At 43.5% G+C, this 25,837-nt stretch overlaps 1 protein-coding gene across 2 annotated transcripts in view; it reads left to right on the top strand.

Moving 5' to 3' along the window:
• Nucleotides 1-25,837, top strand: part of pitpnc1a (phosphatidylinositol transfer protein cytoplasmic 1a) — a 52,424-nt gene that overhangs the window by 21,541 nt on the left and 5,046 nt on the right. For both annotated transcript variants that reach the window (XM_028973393.1, XM_028973394.1), the window contains exons 2-8: nucleotides 12,957-13,105; nucleotides 18,550-18,638; nucleotides 19,797-19,804; nucleotides 21,578-21,649; nucleotides 24,297-24,392; nucleotides 24,869-25,024; nucleotides 25,115-25,178. In XM_028973393.1, the coding sequence (XP_028829226.1) occupies nucleotides 12,957-13,105; nucleotides 18,550-18,638; nucleotides 19,797-19,804; nucleotides 21,578-21,649; nucleotides 24,297-24,392; nucleotides 24,869-25,024; nucleotides 25,115-25,178 (634 nt within the window). The remainder of the gene's footprint in view (nucleotides 1-12,956; nucleotides 13,106-18,549; nucleotides 18,639-19,796; nucleotides 19,805-21,577; nucleotides 21,650-24,296; nucleotides 24,393-24,868; nucleotides 25,025-25,114; nucleotides 25,179-25,837) is intronic.

The raw sequence follows: 25,837 nt of genomic DNA, 5'->3' as shown, positions 1-25,837 counted from the left end.
GTCTCACGCTGCCTCGCACACGCACACATTTTATCTGCGGGGAGCTAACCGTCCAAATGTCCGTCCGTCCTGAATCAAACATTCAACAAAGCTGTAATTTGATATCTTATGTTGTGTGTTTTTACACCCAGCGGCATTTCTCCCAGTTGTGGATCATTAACAGTCCGTTTGAAAAGACACCCCTCGCGGTTTACGGCCAGCATCGCTGTCAAGGTTCAGCCACCTCTGTGACGAGTGGTCATTGAAAGAGACACCGAGTCAGAAATAGAACCCGGCCGGCGCTCTGAAGTTCATGAATCAGGCGCTTGTGTGAGTGTATGGAACACTGCCACTCGCTCCCACTCTGTCATTCATGGTCTCAGCAGCATTCTGCCTGCCCGGGTCACTACGCTGCAGCCTGCGTCTTCTCTTCATGGTGCAGACTGACGTCAGCGGGTGGGATTTTTATGTGAATCTGCTGACCTCCTTTTATAATGTTCCTATCCTTACCCAGGGGTCATTACACTTAACATGGACTGCCACACTACTGCTCACCATGTTATTCAAGTATGGATGAGCTTATATGAGGCAGGGGTTGTTCAGTGCGAAACAACAAAGGTGATTTTCATAAATATCATGAGCAGGGTCTCTTCTGAGATGGCTTCATTCTAAATTGTAACAAATTCGCAGTTATCAGTTCTTATTACAGAATCCCGAACCGCCAAGGTACCACTGGGGTGCCACTGAGCAAAGTACTTATTATTACTACTTGCAGACCTGACTTGGTCTTTCTGGTTAGGTTGGTTTAAACCTAGGTGAATATAAAAATAAATGTGTGGAGTCCTACAGGGACCAACAATTCTCTAAAGAAGGAAGGAAGAGGGCCGTTGATGATTATTTGAGCTGAGTTAATCACTCTCTGTATTGCTTTTTTTGTCTGTTGCATACCATACACAGTCACCCAATACACATGCTGCTCGCTATGCTCTCCAGCAGCTTCCTTTTGAGAATTCAGTTGCATACAGAGCATTAGAAATGTATTTCTACAGCTCAGTTTATTTTAAACAGTAAGCCTAATTTAGTTACAGTATTGCAGTCTAGCAGCATTGGCATTAAGTTAATCTCATTTGAACATTAATTGTCAAGAGATTTATAAAAAAAAAATAACTGGTCCATATTCTGGCTGTTGATGTTGTTGCTAAGCAACATAATTCTTGCACCTTTCATATCATACTTGCACATTAAATCACAGAAAAAAAGCCCAAATGTTCTCAAATATATGTACAATGTACAGCAAACAAAACTGAACTTAAGATACATCCAAATCTGTTCCTACATGTTTTACATTTCAAACTCGGTTCAGCTGGTTTACAGGGCATATTTATTTTTAATCATTATAATCTTGCCAAAATATTATTAAGTTTTTTTTTTTATTGTTAACAATACACACAGAAGTGCTTCTAGCAGCTATTATGTGAAAGTAGGAACATTAATGACTGATCATTAATCAGAATATCTTTTTTTTTTTTTTTTTATAAATAATTTTGTCCCTTTGCGTGACTTGTTTATGTCCTTCAGGGATGAAAAAAGTTTCAAGAAGGAAATATTAACATGATGTTGTGATAAAGGTGGAAAATGAAGATACCGGTGTGCATAAAAGGCATAAAATGTCTTAAGTGTGGGACCATTTAATGCTGCGTAAGGTGGAAAATGTAGTGCGGTGTATACCCTGTAAAACGGACCTGGCTTACCATAAAAGTACTTCGCCAATACTACAGAACCTTAACCGAAATCATCCTCACGTAAACCGCACTTCTCCAAGCGGACTCTGAGCTTCTACAAGTATCGTATTTTTATGATTGCTAACTAACATTAGCGCTTCTTAGAACCTACATTATTTGTAATTATTTGTGTTATGAATCGATAGTGACAATGCATGATATGTAGCAAGAGAGCGAATACACCAAGATCTCATGTAATTCATCCCTCCTCATCTCTCCCTCCCACACACACACACACACACACACACACTTATAGGTTATAAGGGAACTCAAAACACGCCTTCTCCACACATTAGGTAGTAATAATAAATGCAACAGATGGACAAATATACATTCATTAGCATATAGGTTTACTTTTAGGCAAGTTTATAGCATTTGTTGCACAAATCAATGTTTTTGAGGCTTGCACATGCATTGCACACACATGCACTAAGACAAATAGTCTCTCTCTCTATTTTGCACATAACATTGCACAAAGACAAACATTCTACCTACCTACCTCATCTGGATACAACTGGAAACTGAATTGTATTGTTTAAGTTGGATTATTAGTAATACTTTATATTTTCTTTTTACTATTTTGTACCTTTGTACTTTTTTTCTCTTTATTCTCAGATGGGCTATAGCAGAGGGTGCACCCCTTTTTCCTTTAATTAAATAAAACTAAGGACAAATAGATTTTTTTTTTTCATGTACATCATGAATGTTTCACAGAAAGGTTGATTAAATGGGCTTAGTTCTAGATACAGTAACCCAAAGGTTTTAAGCTTTGATCTAATAAAAGTATTGAGTTTGAATAAAAAACTTTTTTGTGAGGAATAACAGCCAATTGCTTGCTCATTTTAAGAGGATTTTCATGTTGCATAACACACTATTCAAAAGTATGCTTTATCCGATTACTTGAGTAATCGATGAAAAAAATCGACAGAATACTTGATTAAAAAAATATTGCAGCCATATCTTCATTTCTTCCTGCACTTAAAAACATGTTCACCAACCACACTCATACCAAACTAATGTTCTTTTACACAAACACAAAGTTGAGACAGCATTCAGGCATATTTTCTATGTTTGCCTGTCCTTAATAATAATAATTATAATAACATTAATAATAACTAGAATAATAAACGCGTTCCGAAAACACTTTTGGGGGAATTGCGCACAGACCGTAAATCCCACTGAGCCAAGCCATATGTCAAACCGTGCAGAACGAAAAGCCACACAAAGTGACTTGGAATTCGTGTGTGTGCACTCAACTGTTTTTTGTGCATTTCAATGTCTTAGTGTGGCAGCCACGAATGCAAAACATGGCCTTTTTTCGTTTTTTTCCTACTTTTCCAGGTTTTCCTGACCCCTGTTAGGGGTAGCAAAACATCCAATATGTCAGATTGAGGCCTTTGGCCTCGCCGTGTCTCTAGCTTTGATGGTTGTTCACAGGGAGCTGAAAACTTCTTCCTCTGTACAACAGTAAACCGTACTTTTTAAACTTTGAACCCGATTTGTGTGCAGCCCATATGACCTACCAAAATAAACAATATGTCATATTCTGCGGAGAGGTCAGGCCTCTCCACACTCTCTTCGTTGTTTCTGTGCGTTTCACGGTCTTAGCGTGGCAGCCTTAAATGTAATGAATGGCCTTTTTTGCCTTTTTCCCAGTTTTTCGGGTTTTTCCGGGCTTTCCAAACTCCTGTTGGTGGCACCAACTCATCCCATATGTCAGATCATAGGTCTCGGGTCGTTAGCTTCAATGGTTTCCCTCAGGGAGCCAAAGGCTTATTCCCAGCACAATAGTAAATGGTCTGTCATACTGACAGGCCCAAATAAGACACAGCATTTATCATACAGAAAGAGGACCACTACAGGATCTTTTCGAGGTTGACAGGGGTCAGCGTGGTCACTCTGACTGGTGTGCAGCTACACCACCCCATACACTGTATTATGACCAGCATTAAGCGCTTTAGTACTTTATACAGACCTGGAGCACCCGACATGACCTGTTATTCACTGAATGCCCTGAACCAGTGTATCTAAAATCGCTTTTTGGCTTTAAGGGTAAAGGAGCCGAGTTTCTGTGCCAACCTGGAGAGTTTATTAGCATTCTAGCTCTGCAGTCATTTCAGGTTATTAAGAAGTTGAGAATTAGACTGGTTGGGTTTAGTGGTGCCACGTTATTGACCTTCTCAGCGCAAGTGGGACACTTGGCTGGTTGTTTCTAGTCTGTCGTTACAGGCCATGCATTCTTTTAATAGCTGCTATATAAAGCTATTAAAAGAATGCAGTGTGTGTCCACCCAGGTCAGGACAGAGGCTTCATAAAGGGCTTTGGGATGCAGATACACAGTAGGTCCCCGTCTTCAGGATTACTGTTCCCTTCAGATCAAATAGCTCCAGGATGTGGGGGAGGAAAGTGCATCTGACTTCCTCAGTTTTGATTGCGACCATTATGAATAATTTGCTTTTCTTATTGAACCCAAATACCTCCTGTGTGTGAATGTCCCCAGCACACACACACACATTCAAGGCAGTCAGCCCCTGCATGGGAAAGTGAGAGCCTTTCATACTGGGCGAAAAGGATTAATGGAAGCAATCTGATGAACAGAATGCCGAGTCGTGCTGCAATTAGGAAGCTTTTTGGCACTGTGAAACTTCAAGGCCTGCTTGTTTCAAAGCAGTGACATGAGAGTGGCTGCGGAGAGGAGCCCAGCACGGTCTGATGATGGGGCTCATTGACGTGTAAAAAGACAAAGGAACAGGGTGCTGAGGAAGGAGGAGGATTTTCTCTTCTGCCATTACGTGTCATTGTGAAACATATGATGAGATTCTGCAGACGTCCCACACTCTTTGCATTTTGTGCATTAGGTCCATGTAACAGGAATAGCACAATTACTCTCCAAAGCAATGGTACAATACTTCTAGCCTCACAGTAACATGATATCACAATGTTTTTAGCGATTTCCATAATTTCGGATACAAGACAAGCCATGGGAATGATTTAATTATAATGATAATCATAAATGAAGGCTTCGAGCTCATACATTGGTGGAAACTGCTCTTATTTACGCAGGGAAACATCACAATACTCACAGATAATGAATGGAGAGAATCTACTGAATTTTGATGTATAGTATCTAAATTCTTATCCATTTGAGTAGTGGTTTTTCATATTGTAAAAGTTGCAGAATCATGTTTAAATATTTTGAGTTTGAAGTGGTACAGGTCACAGTGGACATTTGCTACCTTTTCAGCCTCAGTTCTGCTTAGGGTTTGTTCCCCTTGCTGAGCTCACCTCTGAAACAGAATGAAAAGCAGTTTTCTGGTGCAGTGGAGGAAGGAACCTGTAGACCTTGCAGACAGTACAGAAATCTTTCTTCGGGCAGTGGCATGTGATGAACACCACCATCTCAACATGTGGACTTGACATACACTACACAGTCTCAGGATTTAGCTTGCCACGGGTGTCTGTCTCCTGCATGCAAAAGCATTTTGACCTTTCTGCATTCCTTACTGCCTGATTAAGATTATTTCTCTGAAGGTTATCTTCTCGTTTTTCTCTAAAATCAGTGAAGGGAAAACCTTAACAATGTCTCTCTTTCTGTTATGTCTATGTGCAAGTCTCCACATTTAGATGCACATGAGTAAAACAACAAGAACCGATCTTAGAGCTCTGGTTTTGGAGTTGTCGGCCGCGTGGCTGTAGCTAGCTATAGCCACTAGCTAGGACGATTTATCCACAGTGTGCGTACGCAGACATTAGAGAGAACAGCTTTCTGTTGCCACCAGATGGCAGTAAATTACCAGGACGTTGCTATAGCTACATAGACAAACATCGCTAGCAAATACGCTACACAGTTTCGCTACACAGTTAATTGAATTTTAATCACAATAATTTTGGCTGCCATGATTAATTAAAGAAGATTGTCGGCAATATTAACTTTTGAATAGCGGTTCTACTGCATTTCAAATCAAGCACTTTCTCAAACGAACCACCAGGGGGGCATTCTTATAATTCTTCACTAATCTATACATCTATATCTTTGTTTAAAATAGAAAGTGCAAAAAAATGTTTTACCTAAAATAACGAATAATCGTGATTAATAATCGTGATTACAATATTGATAAAAATAAACATGATTATCATTTTGGCCATAATCGTACATACCTACCTTCCAGCCAGTCAGAATCAAGCATTTGTCCAGTCCATGGTATGAAACAAAAGGTGTCCCTTGAATAAAAATATCCTTATACAAAGTGATACCACTTGCCTATCAGTCATGTGTAAGTGGTTTAGTATGGCCTGATTAGAAAACAAGCTTCTGGCCCACTGGTTGTCAGAGTTCCATTCCATTACAGAAGCATGATGGAGAATTACTGTCCTGCTAGTAGGTCTCTGGGGCAGATGTCAACTGATAATATCCCGCTTGAATAGGCTGTCCACACATGAGTATGGGGCTGGGTGAATCGCACCTTTGAGTGTCATATTGTAGGTTGAAATCTGAGCTCAACATGTGAAGACCTTCAGCCCTCAAATGCATTCAGTGCGAATGAGATTTAATTGCGTAATGACTTGTGGTGAAATTCTGTCGTGTACCATTAGCCATGTTCCTCTCAGGTCATCAGACTGGTTTATACCAACACACCCAAACAACCTGTAATTTTGTCAAATAAAGGAGCATTGAGCTATCATATTGCAAGCAGGATTACCATTTCACATGTCCCAGATCAATCAATGAGTAATGTAAGGAAATGTCAGAAGGAGACATGATCTCCACAGCAATTTCAAAATGAATTGCAATACCAAAATCCCACGGTCCATTGGAATTGCAGTGCAGTTTAGTATTTCACGGTGCACCCTAGTGGACCTATAAACCAATCGTGCACATTACTAGTGCCTCACTGTAGCCTCCTGTGGTGCATAGTGGTATTGCAAGACAAGCTGTTCAGCTTGCTAATTTAAACATCTCCAAATTGATACACAAATATCAAAACTGTTCTTTCAATGAGTTTTTAATTTGAATTAGTTGTATTCGTTTTAGTTCTAACGTAAGGTCTTTACACATTGCACCTTTAATAGCTTGTCTTGTTTTAGCACTTTTGACTAACACTTATTAACCTCACTTCTGTAGAGGTGACTGTGTATGTGTTGCATCAAGTCCTCAGATTTGAAGTATCTCAGAGCTGATGAAGTGCGTCCTGTGACCAGAGCTATTTTTATCACTTGCTTTTCACACACACTTCCCACTCTCACCAGTGATGTCAGTAATTGGGTGGTGGTGTCTGTAGGATTGTGACTGCACAAACTCTGCTCTGGTTCCTGCAACAGCCTTCTCACACAAACGAGTGTTAAGTATGGACACCCTGATGAGACACCAGCATCACAGTCACCACAGCCCCCTTGACGATTGACAGCTCTCCCTCCCTCCTCTTCACTCACTCGTGGTCACAGCTCAACTGACCGTGAAGTGTCCGTCCAACCATGCCTCGTGGAAAGCATGGAATGGGGTGATGGCCACCAGGGCAATGGGTGTTTTGAGACCACAATGTCTCGGCTTTGTTGCTGGGGCCAAATGGACATATTGATTGAATTTCGTAAAGTCATAGGGTTGCATTTGTCATGACCACAGCATCACAGTAACGGCAGAGCAAGCCGTGTCAAGAGCCAAAGATTTTGCCTTACTGGTAGATGCTTCATCTGGTACATGACACAAAATGGTCCAACAACTAACAGATCTGGTTGAATGGAATAGGTGTCAGTGCCATGTCAGTCACTCTGACATGACAACAGTTTGGATGGGGGGATATTTTCCAATGCTTATGCTAATAATTTGTGACAGCGAAAAAAATGTTTGCCTCATGGTGACTGTGACAAGATGGGCTGATGGAATGTGTTGCTGGGAGCACCATGTAGCTTCTTTATTTTCAGATTTCTATCAATGTCTTTTCATGTAAGGTCAATGATCAAGGTCATCTAAGAAACCAGGCCTGCTGTGTCTAGTTTTTAACATCTAGTGTCTAATCAATTATAATCCATATAATTATAATGTGTGTATGTATATCCACTCTGTACATATGTTCACTTTTTTTCTAGGACTATTTATTTGTATATTGAACCTTTTATATTAGATTGTCTATGCCGTTGTTTTTTTGCTGCTTGTGCTGTCCACTCTCTGCCATGACAATGTAAATTTCCCACTTGTGGGACTAATAAAGGATCATCTTATCTTATCTTATCTTATCTTATCTTATCATGTAGTGGTTGTCAGTCGTATTTCAGCCTTCCTTATACAACACAGCTATGCATATCTCTGCCTGTGTGTTCTTTTCTTCTCCCAGAAGTAGAAGCCTGAACTCCACTTCTTGAGGAAAAGGCAGGTTCGCGGTTGATGAAATGCACACGGTGTTGTTCCAGGCCCGAGTACGTGTGTGCATCTGAGGCAGCACGATGGATAGTTTGATCGCACCGCTTGTCACGGCAGAGGACAAAATGCAGCGACGCGAGGGAGAAACTCAAATGTGTTTTCCACCCCCCTCCTCCCCCACCCAGACGCTGCCCTACCTTACTGTCACTCAGATGCTTTCTCCTCTCTGGAAACATTCTAATAAGTAGCCCGGCGCAAGACTGCGCGTGTGGGGGTGGATCTGTACACAGTGTGTGGCTGTGCAATGCGGTTTTTCATTATCGTATGGATTTGTGCATAAAAGCTTGCCAGCCATATAGGCATTACATGGATTTATGGATTACACAGGATCCATGCTGTGACTGTATTTATATCTGAGCTACATTGCGTCCATTTCTTACATGTCGGGTTCTAACCATGGCGGGTACATGCTGATCTGTAACGAGGCAAGCAGTGCACTAACAAAGGAGAGTTTGGTGCACACATAGTACTAGAAATAGGGAGTTTAATGACCCCCCCCCACACACACACACACACACACATGCACACTGAGAAACACCATTACAGTTCGAGAGCTAAAAAAAAAATGGCACGTTCACACATAGCAACACCCTTCTCTACTCATCTCCACCTCTCCTGAAACGTGTGTGGGCCAAGGCGAGGTGCACAAAGTGTCATTTCTTGGCGGCTCAGCATTGCGGCCCTGACTTTATGTTGTTCAGCGTGCGTCCTGACAGGTCATGATGGGCGCACTGACAGCGCTATTTATAAGGGAAGACCTTGTTATGCAACGCGTGGACTCTTCCCAGCTCATCTCACTTTACTGTTTACTGCATATTGAAGAATTAATGGAATAATTCAGATGGAACAGATTTACATTACTGGACTGCCTGAAGAGTTTTCCACTACATTGGCTCCTCAGTAGCTTGCCCGGTGCTGAAATGTGCTCGTCATGCCTGGCAGGCTCCGTCAGAAATAGAACCCCTCCAGGGTTGCCATGGCGCCATAACCCTCTGCATGTACCAGGAGCATGCATATACATTCAGTCTAGCACTCTCCGTGCTACTTGGACCGTGAGGCTGAAGTTGCGATGATGATGTGACTTGCATCTTTATTGTACACTACCGTGCCTAAAGGGGGCGTCCATCTACGAAGCAATTCCCTGGTCACCCTTCACATCTTCCACCAGTACCTGCCTATTCCTCGCTGTCTTGTTCCCACTTTGCTCAGTGTCTCTTCACGTGGGTGTGTGTGTGTGTGTGTGTTCCTTGAACATTTGCGTTTCCGCTCCAAAATCAACACACCACGATTGCAAAAAAAATAGGTTTGGTTTACTGAACTCCTGCTTGTAGATCTCTGGACACTCAGAGACTTTTCTCAATTCCTTCTTCATGTGTGAGTGTGTGTGTTTTAAAGGGGAAGACCGAACACCCGCTTCAACGCTATTGGTTGCATGAAAATGCGTTATGGTGTGCAGTGGTCAAAATTCAACAAACTTTGACTTTGACCGTGTTGTGCGCACAAGGCTGCCAAGCAGCTCGCCGTGTTTTAATGTGCAACGCGCAGCGCATGGAGTGAACGAGGACAGACGCCACACCTTGTGTCCAGTCATGTTGCACTGATGTCCCTGTGTCATAGACAGTCATGCTCACCAATCAGTATCCCGTGTCCCATGTAAAAGCCATGCCCACTTAAATCCAAGGATAATCGCACTGAACTCGTGGTGTGTTACAGCGCAGTTCATATATTGATGTACGCTTTTTAATAATAATATAGTGAACAACCACATATTAAATGGCAATCGCGATATTTCTCAAATACAAATATTTCTCACAATTCGTTAAGCCCTACCCCATAGTCAGTACCTGACCCAGCTATCTGATTCAGTATTGGACCAATATCCAAGACCAGTTCTGGACTTCTTTTTATGCCAAAATGTAACCCTACCCTGTAAACCTGTGGGTCTTTTAGTTCCGTGGCCAAGGGACATTCTCAAAGGACAAAAAAAGATACATATAACAGCAATGTGCTTCTTCCCTGTTTCATCTATTTATTTGTGTAAATCCTGAGGACACCTTGCACTGATGAAAAAAGCCCAGCGCTCTGTGCTGGGTGCAAATTTGAAAATAGCACCCACAATGTTTTATCTCACAGACCTGAACGCTCACTTCAAAAATGTTTTGTAGAGGCGTGAGTGGGTGGGTGACGCTCCGCAAACCGCTGCTTTGCCCTTTGTTTTCCTCCCTGCGATGCTCTCTACTCGTCTGTTGTCTGTGGCCTGGAGAGAAGAATTATTCATGAATTATTTAACAGCACTTGAACCCGAGACTTCTTTCATGCCGTCGCTATTAATAGCAAAATTGTGCTTTCCGGGGGCTGTGGTGTGAGACTGGAGAGGTATTCATGCGCATTTGGCCACGGGTGAGAGTTGTGATGTCTGGACAGATAAACGTGGACACGACAATAACCTGATGTGCGTAGTGTTGCTAAAGGAATCCTTTAGCATTTTTTTTGGTAAACTTTGGTCATAGACTGTAAGCAGTGTTATACGGTGGAATGCTGTTTATATAGAACTATTAATAATACGGCTGCTATTTGTGTGTAGAGACTAATAACATCACAGCAACCCATCCTCTTCACTCTTTTTTTTTGCCAAAACGAACAAATGAACAAACACCTTTATTATAATTGCATAAATACAGAGATCTCTGCACAAGTTCATAGGAGACAGACGTCTGAATGACTTGGAAAGTGCATCTAATTAATACCTCAATGCTTCAAAGTCCTTTTGATTAAAGAAGGTCCTGAATTATAGAGTAGAGCAGAAATCGATATTGTAAGTCCAGCAGGAGTAAATGGCACAACACAGAGCTCAGATGTGCAACAGGAATAAATGCACTGAAACAGGGATGTGGCTTTTAAAAAAGCGTTTTCACACTGTATTCATCTTATTCGATTTTTTACAGGCATTAGGTCCCGTTGACCCCTCTTTTTGTCCTTATTGCCATGCAGGTTCCTCGGGGTCATTGTGACCGAGGTCTGGTGCAGAGAATGTCACATCTGTTCCGCTTTGACAGATGGTTTCCTCGCTGAACGACTCTGCGGAAGTCGTGTTCCACTTTGACTTGCAGCCACTCCAGCTCCCCGGTGTCAGGGTCTCTCTCTCTCTCTCTCTCTCTCTCTCTCTCTGTCAGATGGGAGGGGAAATGAATAATTGATTGCTCCCAGGGTGCTGTGTGTGTTGCCTCGTTTTGCTGATGCATCTTTTCTGCTTGTGGAGATGCGGATATGGATTTTGTCCTGGTCATGCATTGCTGCATTGGGGGAAAGGCGTGTCTCTGAACACATAGTGAGTTCGGCTTCCTGCCTCCGTGTTCTCACTTCTCTTCTGCTTATTACTTTGCTACAGTTCCGTGTCTGATCACACTGTCCCTACACGTCATTCAGCGTCAGTTGTCATCATGAAGAATATAACACAGAAAAACACGAGAAGTGCAGTGTTTTTATATTTATTTATCTTTATTTTGTAAGTAGTGGTCCCCAGGGTGCCTGTCATGGCTGCCCACGGCTCACTAAGGGGGATGGTTAAAAGCAGAGGACACATTTCGTTGTGTCAACCAGTGCTGTGCTGCAGTGTTTCAAAATGACAATCACTTCACATCCCAACCTGCAAAGACTCATTTCAGGGAGTTTACCCAACCCCCACATTGTTGTTATTTTCCACCCTTACTGAACAAGGACACACTTTTGTGTAGTCTGAGGGTACTCTCCCTCTGTCATGATGCTCCACTGAACAAGTATCATAACTTCAGTCCACGAGACTTATTTTGCTAAGTAAACAAATCAGGATACTCTTTGTCTAGCAGCGGCTACTTGAACAGGCAGTACATGCAGTGATCCACACACATACACGTTCTCTCTCTCTCGTTTTGTGGCGTTCGTGCTTCCCTCAAGTGCATGATGCACACAATACTGTCTGGGGTGCATGCTCTTGTTTGCTGGTTTCTGGTATATTACATTTATTTTGCAGGCGTCATGGAGTGGCCATCAATATGCAGGAGACTCCAAGAACTTCCGGGAGACTTGTATTTGTATAATTGGCTATACCATAATAACCTTGACATGCTTGCATTGTTCTTATGTTGGGGGAATGTGTTACACTGCCCTCTACTGACCTGGAATACATACTACAATCAAAAATAGTAAAGAATGGTCCAGATGTGGCCTGGGAAGGTGGATAAAGGGCTCAGTATATAAATGCAGTAGATGGTGGTGTGAAAGAGAAGAGAGAGATGTCTGGCCTTGGAGGATTAGGATAACATCAACTCGGGGGGGGGTCCGCAGAGGGGTTGTTTCTCACCAAGAAATCTCATTCTCTCCTCGTCCATCTGCCGCTTCCTCCTGACTCCATCTCATCTCGCCCCGATTATAGCAATTTTTCCAGACTGTCTCTCTCTCTCTCGCTCATTCCCAAATCCTCGCAGCTGCAGTGCTGAAAGCGAATGTTTCTCTCTCTGGCTAGGATTCTTAGTTGGCCGCCTCACTCCCCTCAGCATCCAGCTTTGGCCAGCAGCTTAGGTTGATCAACAGCGACCACTGGATTCACCCTAAATAATTTAAACAACAATTTTATGGCTCCATTATTCACCATGTCTGTGTGAGCATTGCTGGCACAGGCACACAAGAGAGCCCCCTAGAGCCCAAAAAGTGGACAGAAAGCCTTCAAACATTTACTTTTCAGACCGAATATTATGTAATATTATATAATATTATTCATTCGTGTGTGTGTTCTCTCTTTACAGTACAGGATTGGCCAGCTATACATGATCAGCAAGCATAGCCATGAACAGAGCGACCGAGGGGAGGGTGTGGAGGTGGTGCAGAATGAGCCTTACGAGGACCCCGCCCACGGCTCTGGCCAGTTCACTGAGAAACGTGTCTACCTCAACAGGTGAGTGACCCAGATGCCATGACATGAGAGATCAGGTGGTCAGTGGGTGACACCTGATGTGCATTGCACATGCACATTATATTCAAAATGTCCCATTCCATCTGAAACATTTATTTTGATCTTACAAATGCTGATGTTGCAATCCTATTACTGGCATGTTTGAATTCTACGTCACATTGAGTTAAATTATATCTCAAAAACAACATTTCATATGTAATGTTATATTTCCATTGTTTTAATACCTCATAACATATATATAACATTAATGTCACGTTTCTAAGTCTAAGTCTAAGTCAACAAGGGTGTGGAGAGGAAGTCAGAATCAGAATATCTTTATTGTCATTGTAACAAGCATAAAGGAAATTAGGTAAAGTCCCTGAGCCAGAGAGGTATCTTAAATATTTGTTACTGGGCGAGTTCAGGGACGCATTTGCAGGCGTACTTGGAGCAAGGGGACAAGTTGTCGTACTGGGAGAGGACACTGGACGAGCTGGGGAGGAGGACCGGAGGTGTTTGGTCGGGGAGAGGGAGGCCGGAGGTGAGTTGGAACGGGAGTGTAGACGTGAACGCGCCGCAGCGCGGCAGGGAGGGAACTCTGGCTCCGTGGGGTTAGCGGGGAAGGAGGCGAAGGAAGGAGGCTGAACGGGAGGGCGCCTGGGATGGCAGGAAGGTGGGGTAACATGGGAGATCGTCTTAGCAAAAGGGAACAGGCAAACTCAAGGTCAATGACAGGTGTGGTCACAATGTAGCATCCACTCGGAGATTGCCGTCACAAGAGGGGCAGGCAAAGTTGTAGGTTAGGGACAGGCAAAGGTCGTGGTCATGGATTCTAATCAGTCGGGTGTTCTTTTGCTTGCTGGGGTTCGGATTCTTGTAATGGTGCTGGGCCAGGCAGCTGTCCACTCACCCAGGATTTAGCCCAGTGCTAGCCCTCTCACCCTTTCACTTTTTGTTTAGTTTTTGACTTCAAGAATTTGTGCCTTTATTCCTGAAAAACATGGACGGTGTGGTAGTAGCCTAGTGGGTAAGACACTCGCCTATGAACCAGAAGACCCAGGTTCAAACCCCACTACTACCATTGTGTCCCTGAGCAAGACACTTAACCCTAAGTGTCTCCAGGGGGGAACTCGCTCTGGATAAGGGCGTCTTATAAATGCTGTAAATGTAAATGGACTGATTCATTACGTTGCAACTCATACAACTGAATTGTTTTACAGTTTCTCTTTGAAAATACCAAAAATATTTTATGGACCCTGAACCTAAGGGACAGATACTGATAGTAGTTCACTGTTGCACTGTAGTGGTTCATGTTCTTGCATGTGATGCAATTAACTGTTTCAGTGAAACAACAGTGTAGCTGTACACTTTTGTGTCTCTCGAAATTATTTGGAATCTTACATGTTAAATCACAAATTAACTGTTTCTTGTTACTAAATGTTACAAAATATTCGGGACGAATAACTGCATGGGTTATCGGCATCATCTGCCATCGCTGCGTCATTCCATAACCTTCCCTCCCACCCATAAACTACGCGGCCGGTGACGCCATGCTTTTGGCAGCTCAGGGGCCTCCACGGGGCGTTCGTCCTCTGTCAGCTCCGCCCAGTACCTCCAAGGACAGAAGCGTCCTGCAGAGCAGAGAAGGGAGCAGAGGAACGTTGTGGGGAAGAAGAATGGGAATGTCCGGGGTCGTTAATTCCAGCAGAAGTACCTGTGTCAGCAGCCTGGTCTAATGGAGCTGAGCCAGCAGAAGCGAGCAGCGGCGTCGTGTCAGAGGGGTGAGACGGAGAGCGAGGGGGAGAGGGGCTGGTTATGTAAAGGAATGAAGAAGGAAAAAACACGAAGTGGCTAAAACTGCCAGTTGCTTGTGGTGAGATGTGGTGTGAATTAAATGTCGTCACGGGTCTCACCAGCTCGCTTTGTTGGGGAGGGGCGGAGCTTCCCTCCGTTACATAACCACCGCAAGTCCTCACGAAGTTCAATAAATGCATTTAGAGCATGACAAATGGCTTCTCTGTGGCTTAGCGGGAGATGTTCCTCCTTATCCAGGGTGAGAGGAGGACAGGACCGTGTGACAAAGCAGTTTTTTCCAGTGGATTTTTTGGAATCTTCTAAAGCATCTTTTCCACTGTACTAGCCATTTACTTACTCATTGACTCAATTTTCATGGTTCAGGTCTCAGGTCAAAACCAACTCAGGTTTTGTGAAAGTGAAAGTGAAGTGATTGTCACGTGATACACAGCAGCACAGCACTTTGACGGATCGGGATTTGAACCTTCTGATTACGGGGCAGCTTCCATCACCACTAGGCCACCACTGCCCCATGAGATACAGAGACAGTTTGTTTTTTAATTCATGAATCAATTCATGAATCAATTTATCCAATCATACATTCGATCAGGAATTCAATTTCATTTAGTCACCATTTCATTGGTTCACTCTGTTGCATTAAATCAACCATTCATTTAATCACTCATTCACAAAATCACTGAATCAGTAGTTCACACCCTCATAATTCATTCACCAGTTCAATGACTCAATCCTTCACAAATTTTTCATTCAATCAGTTCACCTTTTCCATCACAATGTGCTCCTTAATTCACTTATTCACTCATTCATTAGTCTGTTCATACGACATTCAGTCATCAGTCACTCACCCAATAATTAAGTCACAAATTCATCAACATTCATTATTCCACTCCCTTATTCATTAGTCACACACTCATTCACTGAGTTACTCTTCATCTGTTTGCAAACTGATCATCTGTTCATTTAGTCATCATAATCACCCCTTCATTTTTTCACTTACATGTTCAGCTCAATCAGCAGGTGGTGGAATATTCATATCATAATTAACTCATAATTATGCCTGATGATTGTTGATTGGCCAGGGACGTCCTCCCCCTTGAGATCAAGCAATATCAGAGTTGTGAGAATTCATCTCCTTGTTTAAAACATTTGGTTCTGGGCCGCCTAGGGAACGTACAGTCTGGTTCTAAAACCAGAGTGCCTCCAGGTGTGAAAATGTGCCGCCACCCACAGATACGTCACCTGGTTTGGTGACAATTACGCCTCAATTTCTCACGGCAGCTTCTTTGGCGCAGGTGTCTTTCTCTGATTGCCCCTGAGAAAGCCTTGGTCTCTTGACTGTGTAGAGATTTCAGAGGGTGAGCTGTGGGGAACCGAAGGCGTGAATGTCGTGTGCAGATGCGAGGCGGGTAGCGGGTAAGCAGGCAGAGTTGCGGGTTCAAATCCCAAACCGTCCACCGAGGTCCCCTTTAACCCCTCGCTAAATGGCATGAATGTAAATTGGACCTTCTGAGGACCAAAAGGTTGGGTAATATCAGTGACAACCAATACATGGGTTGTTATAGGAAACAATGAAAGCAGAATATACACCACATACACCAACACCCCCCAGATACACAATCCCCCCCCAACCCTCATGACCCCCTAGTTGGTTTAGGAGGGCCCATTTTAGCCTCTTCTATGTACTGCAATGTATATGGCTGATATGACAATAAAGCTCTTTACTTTACTTTTATATTCACCAGATCACCTATGTGTCACGATCCGGTCCGAAAAGGGGTTACTCCGGTCCGGGATCCGCTCATTTCTGTTCGCTGTCAGGTCTTTAACATTATGTTCCGTGTTCACTAATGTCAATGTCTCGGCTGTCTCCCCTGTCTTGAAAGCGTCCTTCATTCCTCGTCACTCTTCGTCCTCCTCTCCGTTCACCTGCTGCGTCATGCCCACATGGACGTGACACTATGTTGTGTTGGTAGTGGGCGTGGTCACATTTATGATGTACAATGACACACAAGTGGTATTATCAGTGAAAGATTTAGGTGATGCTGTCGTGGGACAATCGCATCGCTCTGGTGCTTGAAAAAAAATCCAAATGTTTGTGATATTTGTGGGTTTTTGTATCTCCTGCTTTTGAAGAGTTCTTTCATTTACCAAAAACAAGAGTGATGTTTGCACCAGGTCTGAACTGTGAATTTGCCGGATCATTACACCCCCGAGGCCATATGTAATGTATGTGCATGTAGGTTCGCCTGTCATTTCTCCGCCCTCCATTCCTGCTTTTGGCTCTAATGGCACTGAGCTCGGAGGTGCCGGCTGCAGTTTCTCGCGCTCGAGGATGAGCTATCTGAGCTTTCATTACCACCAGAGAGCACTTGACAGGCCAGACAGCAGAAAAATCCTCTTTGCTCTTCCACAATCACTTCCCCCACCCTGCATTCAGACATAAAATGACTTTGTAAAATCTTGCCTGGAGGTGTTTTTCCCTCACATAGCATCCGAGATGATGAGCCTGTGTGTGTGTGTGTGTGTGTGTGTGTGTGTGTGTATATATATATATGAAATGATATTATTTGCCTCAGGTATGTAGAAAGAAGGAAGCTGCAGTGAAGTGAAGGAAGAAGAGTAAATAGTGTGGGAGGGAATCACCGGCCACCAACCTGAAGGGATATTTAGTTTTTTAAATCCTAATTGGTGCATTTGTGTCCACAGAAATCACAGAAACAAATATGTGATTGTTATCTATTACGCTCCTACAGGTATTTGTGAGCTCTTACAGTTATTAACATGTTAAATGGTGTTAATTATAAAACAACACAAATGCACTATGCATTATTAATGCTACTGTTTTTGAGAAGTAAATACTAGGCTTGGGACCAATGTAATTTTCAGACATTAATGCAAGTAAATGTGTGTCTGTGGAGGAATATTCACTGATAAATAAGGCTGTTTTCATGACACTGACAAAAGCACAGTGCTAGGGGCTTGTTTGCTAACGTCAACTGAAGTCTCCCTGGGTGTATAGAAATGACCAGATAGAAACAGGAAGTTATTTGTATGTTGTAGAGGAGGAACTAACTACCCATCCAGCCACTTTTTATTGGTGTGTAATTATGAACACTAATGATGTTTTTTGTCAGCTCTCACCCTACTTCCTCATTCTGGAAGGTTAAAGCCCCTCCCACCGATACGTCACACGCTCCGGTGTACCACAAGCAGTGTTGCTGGATAGTTTACATTGACGACATTTTATCAGACGCCCTTATCCAGAGTGAATACAGGGACAGTCCCCCCCTGGAGACACTCAGGATTAAGTGTCTTTCTAAGGGACACAATGGTAGTAAGTTGGGTTTGAACCTGGGTCTACTGGTTCGTAAGCAAGTGTCTTACCCACAAGGCTACTACCACCCTATGTGTTTGTTTCATGTCAGGTCCACGACCACTTCGAATCCAATTTTCTGCACTTTAATTCAAGAATTATAGTGAATCTGACATTCCTGAACCCAGACATTGTGTCTGTTTTAAGTAACGCTTCCAGAAGTATTCCAGAAGAACTATTCCACTTTGCTGTTGAACCTCTGTTGGTGCCTCAGTTTAATTGCCATTTCTACTCTGTATTTTGGGGGGGTGTTTTGCAGCAAGTTGCCAAGTTGGGCAAGAGCAGTGGTGCCCAAAATCTTCTACGTGACTGAGAAGGCCTGGAACTACTACCCATACACCATCACAGGTGAGTGCCCGCCATCCCGAGGAACCCGGGCTTCTCACCGGATCCCCAACGGCCGTCTATTTTTAGACTACAGCAGGTTCCTAATGTCTTGATGCTATCACACCGCTTTGCTTTTGTTTCCATGGGAACTAATGTGATATCCCAAGTCTGATAAGGCTGGCCCAGACATCATCAAACACAGCACTTCACCTTCTAGAAACGGGAAACAGGACGATTGCACAACACGAGGCTCCATTTGAATCATATTTGTTGTGAATTTTATCACAATTATTATTCATCGTAAATTCTAGATTTGCCATGAATATATCGGGGGGGGGGGTTGATTAAATGTAGATATTAAATGAAAGCTGTTTAAAAAGGTAAAAAACTAATTCCATTCTGGTTCTTCTTTACCATGGAAGATACAACCTGTTCTTCATGTTTAAGGTCCATGCAGCTCTTTGACTGTTTGACCAATAGTTAAATCATCTCGCACATTGTCACTTCTTGTCACATTATCACCACCAACATTCTTCATCCTGGTAATGTAAGGAGGGGAACTCCATAATGGGCATTTGCTTTAGGGGATAATCAGATCAATTAGAGACCTCATAAAGGCATGGCCAGTGCAGTAAATGATTCCATTACTGCCAGGATTTTCTCTTCCATTTGACAGCATCTGAAGCCTAAAAGCCCCAAACTCAGAAAGAGATAAACATGTGGAGATATGACACTGGGATTGTCCTGAAAGTGCAATAGGATCACTGCATATAAACAACCTCCTTTTTAATCTTTTAAAAGGAGAATCGGGGCGAGATAAATCTCCGCAAACTCCTGTTTCATGTGAAGTAAGCACTTGACGATTTGCGATAAATTCACAATTTTTCTTTTCTTAGCTGCATGGAAAATGTTTCAGTTCTTTAACCATCAGTAAATTTCTTCCTGTGTTGAGGGTTTTTCGCTCTGCATTCAGGGCGGTGATGACCATTAGGCATGTGCTACAAAAAACCTATAAATGTGTTGTGGGAAATGTCAAAATTAGATCACAAATCAGTGTTTTTTTTTTGTATCATTGATGGCTGGATCTGTGCTATTTGTTGCCTTACGGTCATACTAATCGCTGGCCTCTTCTCTCCCGCTCCATTCCTGTTCCTGCTGTGCTGCAACGTTCCACACCAGAGTACACGGTACGTGATAGATCTTCACGTTTAAACATTCCAGTGTAGAAGTCAAAGACGCTTTGATAGCAGATATAAGCACTAGAGGCGCTTTTGTCATGTGGGCGAGAATTCCTCGGGGGAGAGTGAACAAACCAAGAGTTTGGGTAGCATGTCTGAAAGACATGTAGAAAATCAGGGGTGATGTGGTCCATGACTGGAGACATGGCGAGGAGGACACAGGTCACATCGGAGAAAGTCTAGAAAGTGACTCATGGCTCTGCATTCCTGGCGTTTTTTTATTCCTGGGGGCTGACTTGACAGGGAGTTAATCAGTAAAAGGCGGAGCCGCTGCCCACCCGTTTCCCTCCTCGCCTCGTCTTCTGGAGCCGTGCAGGATGCCGGCCCACGCCGTAGGTTCCCCAGGCTGTCATTTCTTCTCGGCGCCGAACTGGTCTCTGTGACTGACTGTGGCCGTTGTCGTTACCATGGAGATCTTGGGCAGTTTGATAATTGCACAGTAACTGCAGTGTGGAAGGAAAAGCTGAGGTTTTTGCCCTTCCTTAAAGATTTGTCAAGTTTATGCATGATTATTCACAATAAATGATGATGAGTTCAGGAGCTCACTAGCACTGTCGACTGAGAGGGCAGATGTTTATGCTGTGTACATTCTGGAATTGTCACGGAATTTGTCATAAGTTTTGTGTATAATTCCACACAGTTTCTGAATAATACAAAACAAGACAAGATTTTCTTAGATTATGATTTTTGTCAAGTGATCCAGCTAACTTTAATTTCATATCGCAATTTGAGGTCTCCAAAAACCTATGTTCCAGATTACAGTGAATGGAAGACTAACCAAGTGTACTGGAAAATGTCCAAAAACTATAAAAAGAATTGTGATTTGTGTACAGGACTCGATTAGGTTTTGGGTGATGACGAGGCGTCGTATTTATGGCGTTATTGCTGGATCAGACACGCCAACTTTCCAGAATCAGCCCAGAATAGTGATGTGGCATCTGGAAAAGCTTGTTGGCGTTAGTTGTGTTGACATTCACTCTACCGAGACATATGAATGCTTATATAATAAAAAGGATAAAGCCTGAAGAAAGCAGGTCAAAAATAAAACTGCTTTTGGGAGTGGTGCCATACGTTCCTCAAGCAGGAGGCCATTAGAGAGTCAATTCGGATTAATTACTGGGATTAAGTCCCAACTGTGCCTTCTTTCACTCATACAGCGAGCAGCTTCTCTCCTCTACACTGTCACATTCACTATTCTCCATCACAGCAAATCCTCTCCCACAATTCCTCACTCTTAATGGTCTCAGGTCTCGATTCCTTCAGCATTAAAAGGTATCTCACTCGATCACTATTAACCGGTAGTTGTATAAATCAGCGTTGGAGGTTAGTCAGGTACCACTTGGTAGGAGTGAAATGGGTGGTGTTTTTAAGGATTTTTTGTATATTTGTATGCTAACACACTGACTGTGCGTCAGAGAGAAATGGAATTTCCATCCTTTGAGTGTGGTTGAAATTCTGGCAGAATTGACAATACAACTGACTTTGACTTATTAGTTTCCAGCTTCACCATTCTGATGGAACGTACCATTACAACCATAATAATATTGGCAATAAAGTCAGGGGAAAAGGAAACTGAACCTTCTTATAAAACAGACAGAAAGCCTTCATGAATATGAGAATATGAATATAATAAAATGCAGCAGTGTGTCTTGGTGGAGCAAAGCGCCCTTGTTCCTCAGTCACCGAGAAATGATTCGCTCTTTTGTCTGCGCTTGGTTGCAGTGCTCCTTTCTGCCAAAGTTCTCCATTCACATAGAGACGAAGTACGAGGACAACAAAGGCTCCAACGACAACGTGAGTACGCCTGAATCGGGCCGCTTACGGAACATGCTAATGTGTTTTATTTGGACCCATTATCTGCGTGTCGGCCTGGCCTCCAGCTAATGGCCCTTCACTAGCGCTGCTCCTACCAGGCTTTTCAAGGGTCAGAGTGGCCGTGTGTGTGTGTGTGTGTGTCTGCGCGCATAAATGACCACACTTGCTATTCAAGAATAAAATTGTAAAAACCATGCAAATGCTTTTTACTAAATAAATGGCGTGTTTTTCCCGTTTTGCTTGTTTTCATTTTTTAAAATGGCAAGTTTCAGTCATTTTAATTCATTAGTGCATATCACTGAAATAGATTATGGCAAGTCTGGATTGTCTGTCGGTGTGTGTGTGTGTGTGTGTGTGTGTGTGTGCCCTGTGGTGGCCTGGGTGGGGCTCCCGGGATGGGCTTAGTTGGACTACGCGGTTACGGAGAGTGAGTGACTGAGAGAAAGAGAATTGTTGTAGCGACTACGCCCACTTTTATGGGTAAAATGGAAAAGCACTTTGTCTTGGCATCATTCCAAGCGTGAAAAGAGGCTGCAATGTACAACATATTGTGCACAACACAATATAAAAGAAAACAATACATCCTCCACGGCAAAAGCTGAACTGCCTCATCGTGCAGTTCTGCAGGGGTGGATCTGAAGCGCTCGTCCACATCCGGACAGTCCAGCCTTCGCTTTCCTTCAAGCATAAATCAGTGCGGTCGACTCTGAAAGTATTCATCTTAGGCAGAAAGCAGGGTGGAGAAATTCCTCGCCTGGTGTCGGGTGTCAGCTCCAGACGGAGGAGAACGTTCCATTTCTCCGCTTCCCAGCTTCCTTCCTCTGTTTTTCCATCCCCTAGGAGACGGTGTGTGGAATTATGCCATCGCTTCTGTTTCATGTCACGTTTTATTATTTTCTAGGCAGGCGCAGAAAGCAAAACTGGCAACAGACAGTTAAGATCATTGCCAAAGAGAAAACAAAAATATCTGCATATCTTCCATGAATGAACCCCGTGTAGTTAGTGCGTTAATTGCATGAATTTCCCTTCATCTCTGGCAATCCTTGGGCAAATCGCCGCGAGGCGACCAACAGGGCGCATGTGCATGTGCCCTGTTGAGCATGTGCAGCTTCTACCTCTGCGGATGGAACGATGGCGGCCATTCTGTGCCGGCCCCTGCTCTCTCTCTCTCTCTCTCGCTCTCTCTCCGGGGCGACCACACCAACTCCTCTCTTGAGTTGGTGGGGAGTTCTGGTGGGATCTGGGCGGAGGGACGGGTCGCTCTGTCTGGCTCTCTGGCAGGCGGGAGGATCGTAGCAGCAGTGATAATAGCCTCTCACGTTAAAATGTGAACGTAATGGGCTATTGCAGCCTCATTCTTGTTCTTAGCTGTGTTTATACTGTCAGTGCCAAAAAAACACAGTTTAGAGTCACTGCAGAGAAAGAATCTTGGAATTGAAGAAGGTCCCATTGTTTTGGGACCAATCATCTAAAGTGCCTTTGCTAGTCAACAGTTATGGCTGACATATCGGTGATTCCCGGACGACCTCTCAAATGGTAATAGATAAGAAAGAAGCACAACCTTTAATGGTGTTTGCGCATGTGACTTATTGACGGCCGCTGGTTTAAAGAATCCAGAATGAGGGCGTCAATCATCAGGCTCCTCCCATTTGGGTGACAGAAATTCAGTAGCGTGCATAGTGAAATAAGAGAGAATGCCGGCTTGATCGCTGATATCCTTTGTGGTCGGGATCTCCTGCTCAGGGCGGCGGAAGGCAGGGACCTATTGATCCTGTGTGACCTGATCGGACTCTGTGGCGGGGGGGAAGCCCGGCCCGGCCTTTCAGAGGCTGTGAACATCTCATTAATGTTTCATACGGTGCAGCGCCCGCTCAGGCCTTCAGTCTGGCTTTCATGTGGCGCAGGGGAGAGAGAACAACTCACATGCAGCAGCCATCAGCATGTTGCTTACTGCAGGACTGTAAAGAATATCAGCATAAAACATGCCAAGCACCAACAACTTTGTTCACCAGGAATAAGGCACTTAGTAGACGTCTGCAGACCCCAGGATCCTGATGAAATTGTTGGGGTTAACTTCTTGATTTGCCTTTTTGTGGAAATCACGTGCGACCGGATGAAATTGATATTTATACGCTTACATCGAGTCAGCCCTTACACGGAAGAAGGAAAAAGAATTAAAAAGTTTCCAGGCTTTTCTGCTGGGTCTGGAGGATGATCTCCCATCACTCTGCCTTCATTATTGCAAGTTTCAGACTTAAGAATTAATATTGATTAATCGTGATTAATTGTGGTTCTTCACCATATGTCACTGGGTTCCCTTCTTAGATGTTTTACTGTGTCTTTTCTCTTTTTATTTAAAATTTTTTTTTAATAAAGACAACAAAAGCCAACAGTGCCATCTAGTGGCTGGGAGTGGGAGGAGTGTAGCAGTTCTCCATGTCCCTGTGGGAACTGTAAAAGAACAGACCTGAAACTCGGGACTCTGTAGTCTGTTTCAATCCACTGCGGTGTATCAATGGTGTGTGTGTTCCAGTCACTCCTGAGAGCAGAACACACTTGTGGGCTCGGACGCTCAGGACATTCACTGAAAGTTCATTCCTCACAAATGTTCTTATCTTTCTCGCAGATCTTTGATATGGAAGCCAAGGACCTGGAGAGGGAGGTGTGTTTCGTGGACATCGCCTATGATGAAATCCCTGAGAGGTACTACAAGGAATCTGAGGTGAGTACTGCCGGAGAAAGACTGAGAAAATATCAAGGTGGCTTTTTTAAAAACAAGATTCCATCTGGCATTTTGGACAAAGCTGAGGTTTTTTTTTGAAGATGAATGGCAGCTTCTTGACATAAATCCTCCCATTTGATTAGTCAGATCCTTCTTCAGATACCACACTTTTGAATGGGACCTCAGTCTTCTCTTTTTTTTTTCTACCGTGTGCTGATAAAATAAGTCTTTAATTTAAAAAAGCGAGATAAGCTTCTGCAGCAAAGACAGGCTCCTTCTGTAGCTTTGGTTCTGTGAGTTTTTGTAGCTGTGGTCTGTGGAGCTGAGGTGCCACCAAAGTGCCACTGAGCAAAGCACCGTTCCAACACACTGCTCCCCGGGCTCACCAAGAGTGATGGTTAAAAGCAGAAGACACATTTCATTGTGTCACCGTGTGCTGCACTGTATCACAATGGCAATCACTTCACTTCTGCCAGGATCCGCGGCTGTTCCGCTCAGAGAAGACGTCGCGAGGCATGTTACAGGAGGGCTGGCGGGACACGCAGGACCCCATCATGTGCTCCTACAAGCTGGTGACAGTCAAGTTTGAGGTGTGGGGTCTGCAGACGCGTGTGGAGCAGTTTGTACACAAGGTATGAGTTTGGGGTTTGGTCCCCTTCGTTAATGTGACAATGGTGTTTCCTTATTGTGTCAACATGTTGACCTGCTCTTACCACGCCTAGGTGGTGCGAGACGTTCTCCTGCTGGGACACCGACAAGCCTTCACCTGGGTGGATGAGTGGATCGGTAGGTCTGTGCTGAGGACATCTGTGGGATTTCACCTGGATACTTCGTACTTCATAGGATTAGGGACATCAGAGCAGGGACAATGCTAGCAGCTCAACAACAATGTCTGAGTATTTTCAGGTTCCAAAGAAACTTCTAGCACTTCTGGATTCCTACACATCGAACATCAACATCCACTGTGTAAAAAAAACAAGCTCTTAAACAGCTCAAGAGATGGAAATGATTCATATATTTTGAAAAACAGTGGGAAATGGCAGGGTTGTCAGTGTTGTTTTTTTACATTGAGAGAGCATTGACAATTTTTACTTTTTCAACTTAAATAAAATTGTGATGCTGAACTTTGGATTGGATTTTTGCCAGTGGAAAAAATTCAGATTCTGCTTCCTCCTTGCGAAAAACAGTAATGGTACAGTCAGCCACACATTGCATAAAGGCTAAACGATCAGGGCAGGTCAGCAGTTGGGTCTAGCAGGCTCCTAGGTCAGGCTTGGTTGCTCTTACAGAAGAATTTGTCAAATTAGGATCTGGAGAGTTGGTATTGCTCTCTGCTTCCACCTGTTGGCTCTTCTGTGAAAGTGCAGCTGGGCAGATACCAACACAACATTTTATCCAGAACAGCAGATATACGTTGACAATAGAAAATGCTGTTGGCCTCCTTT

Source organism: Denticeps clupeoides, chromosome 3 (assembly GCF_900700375.1).
Source record: "Denticeps clupeoides chromosome 3, fDenClu1.1, whole genome shotgun sequence".
Taxonomy (NCBI): domain Eukaryota; kingdom Metazoa; phylum Chordata; class Actinopteri; order Clupeiformes; family Denticipitidae; genus Denticeps; species Denticeps clupeoides.
Note: the sequence above shows the minus strand (reverse complement) of the source record. Positions and strands in the feature narration are given on the sequence as shown.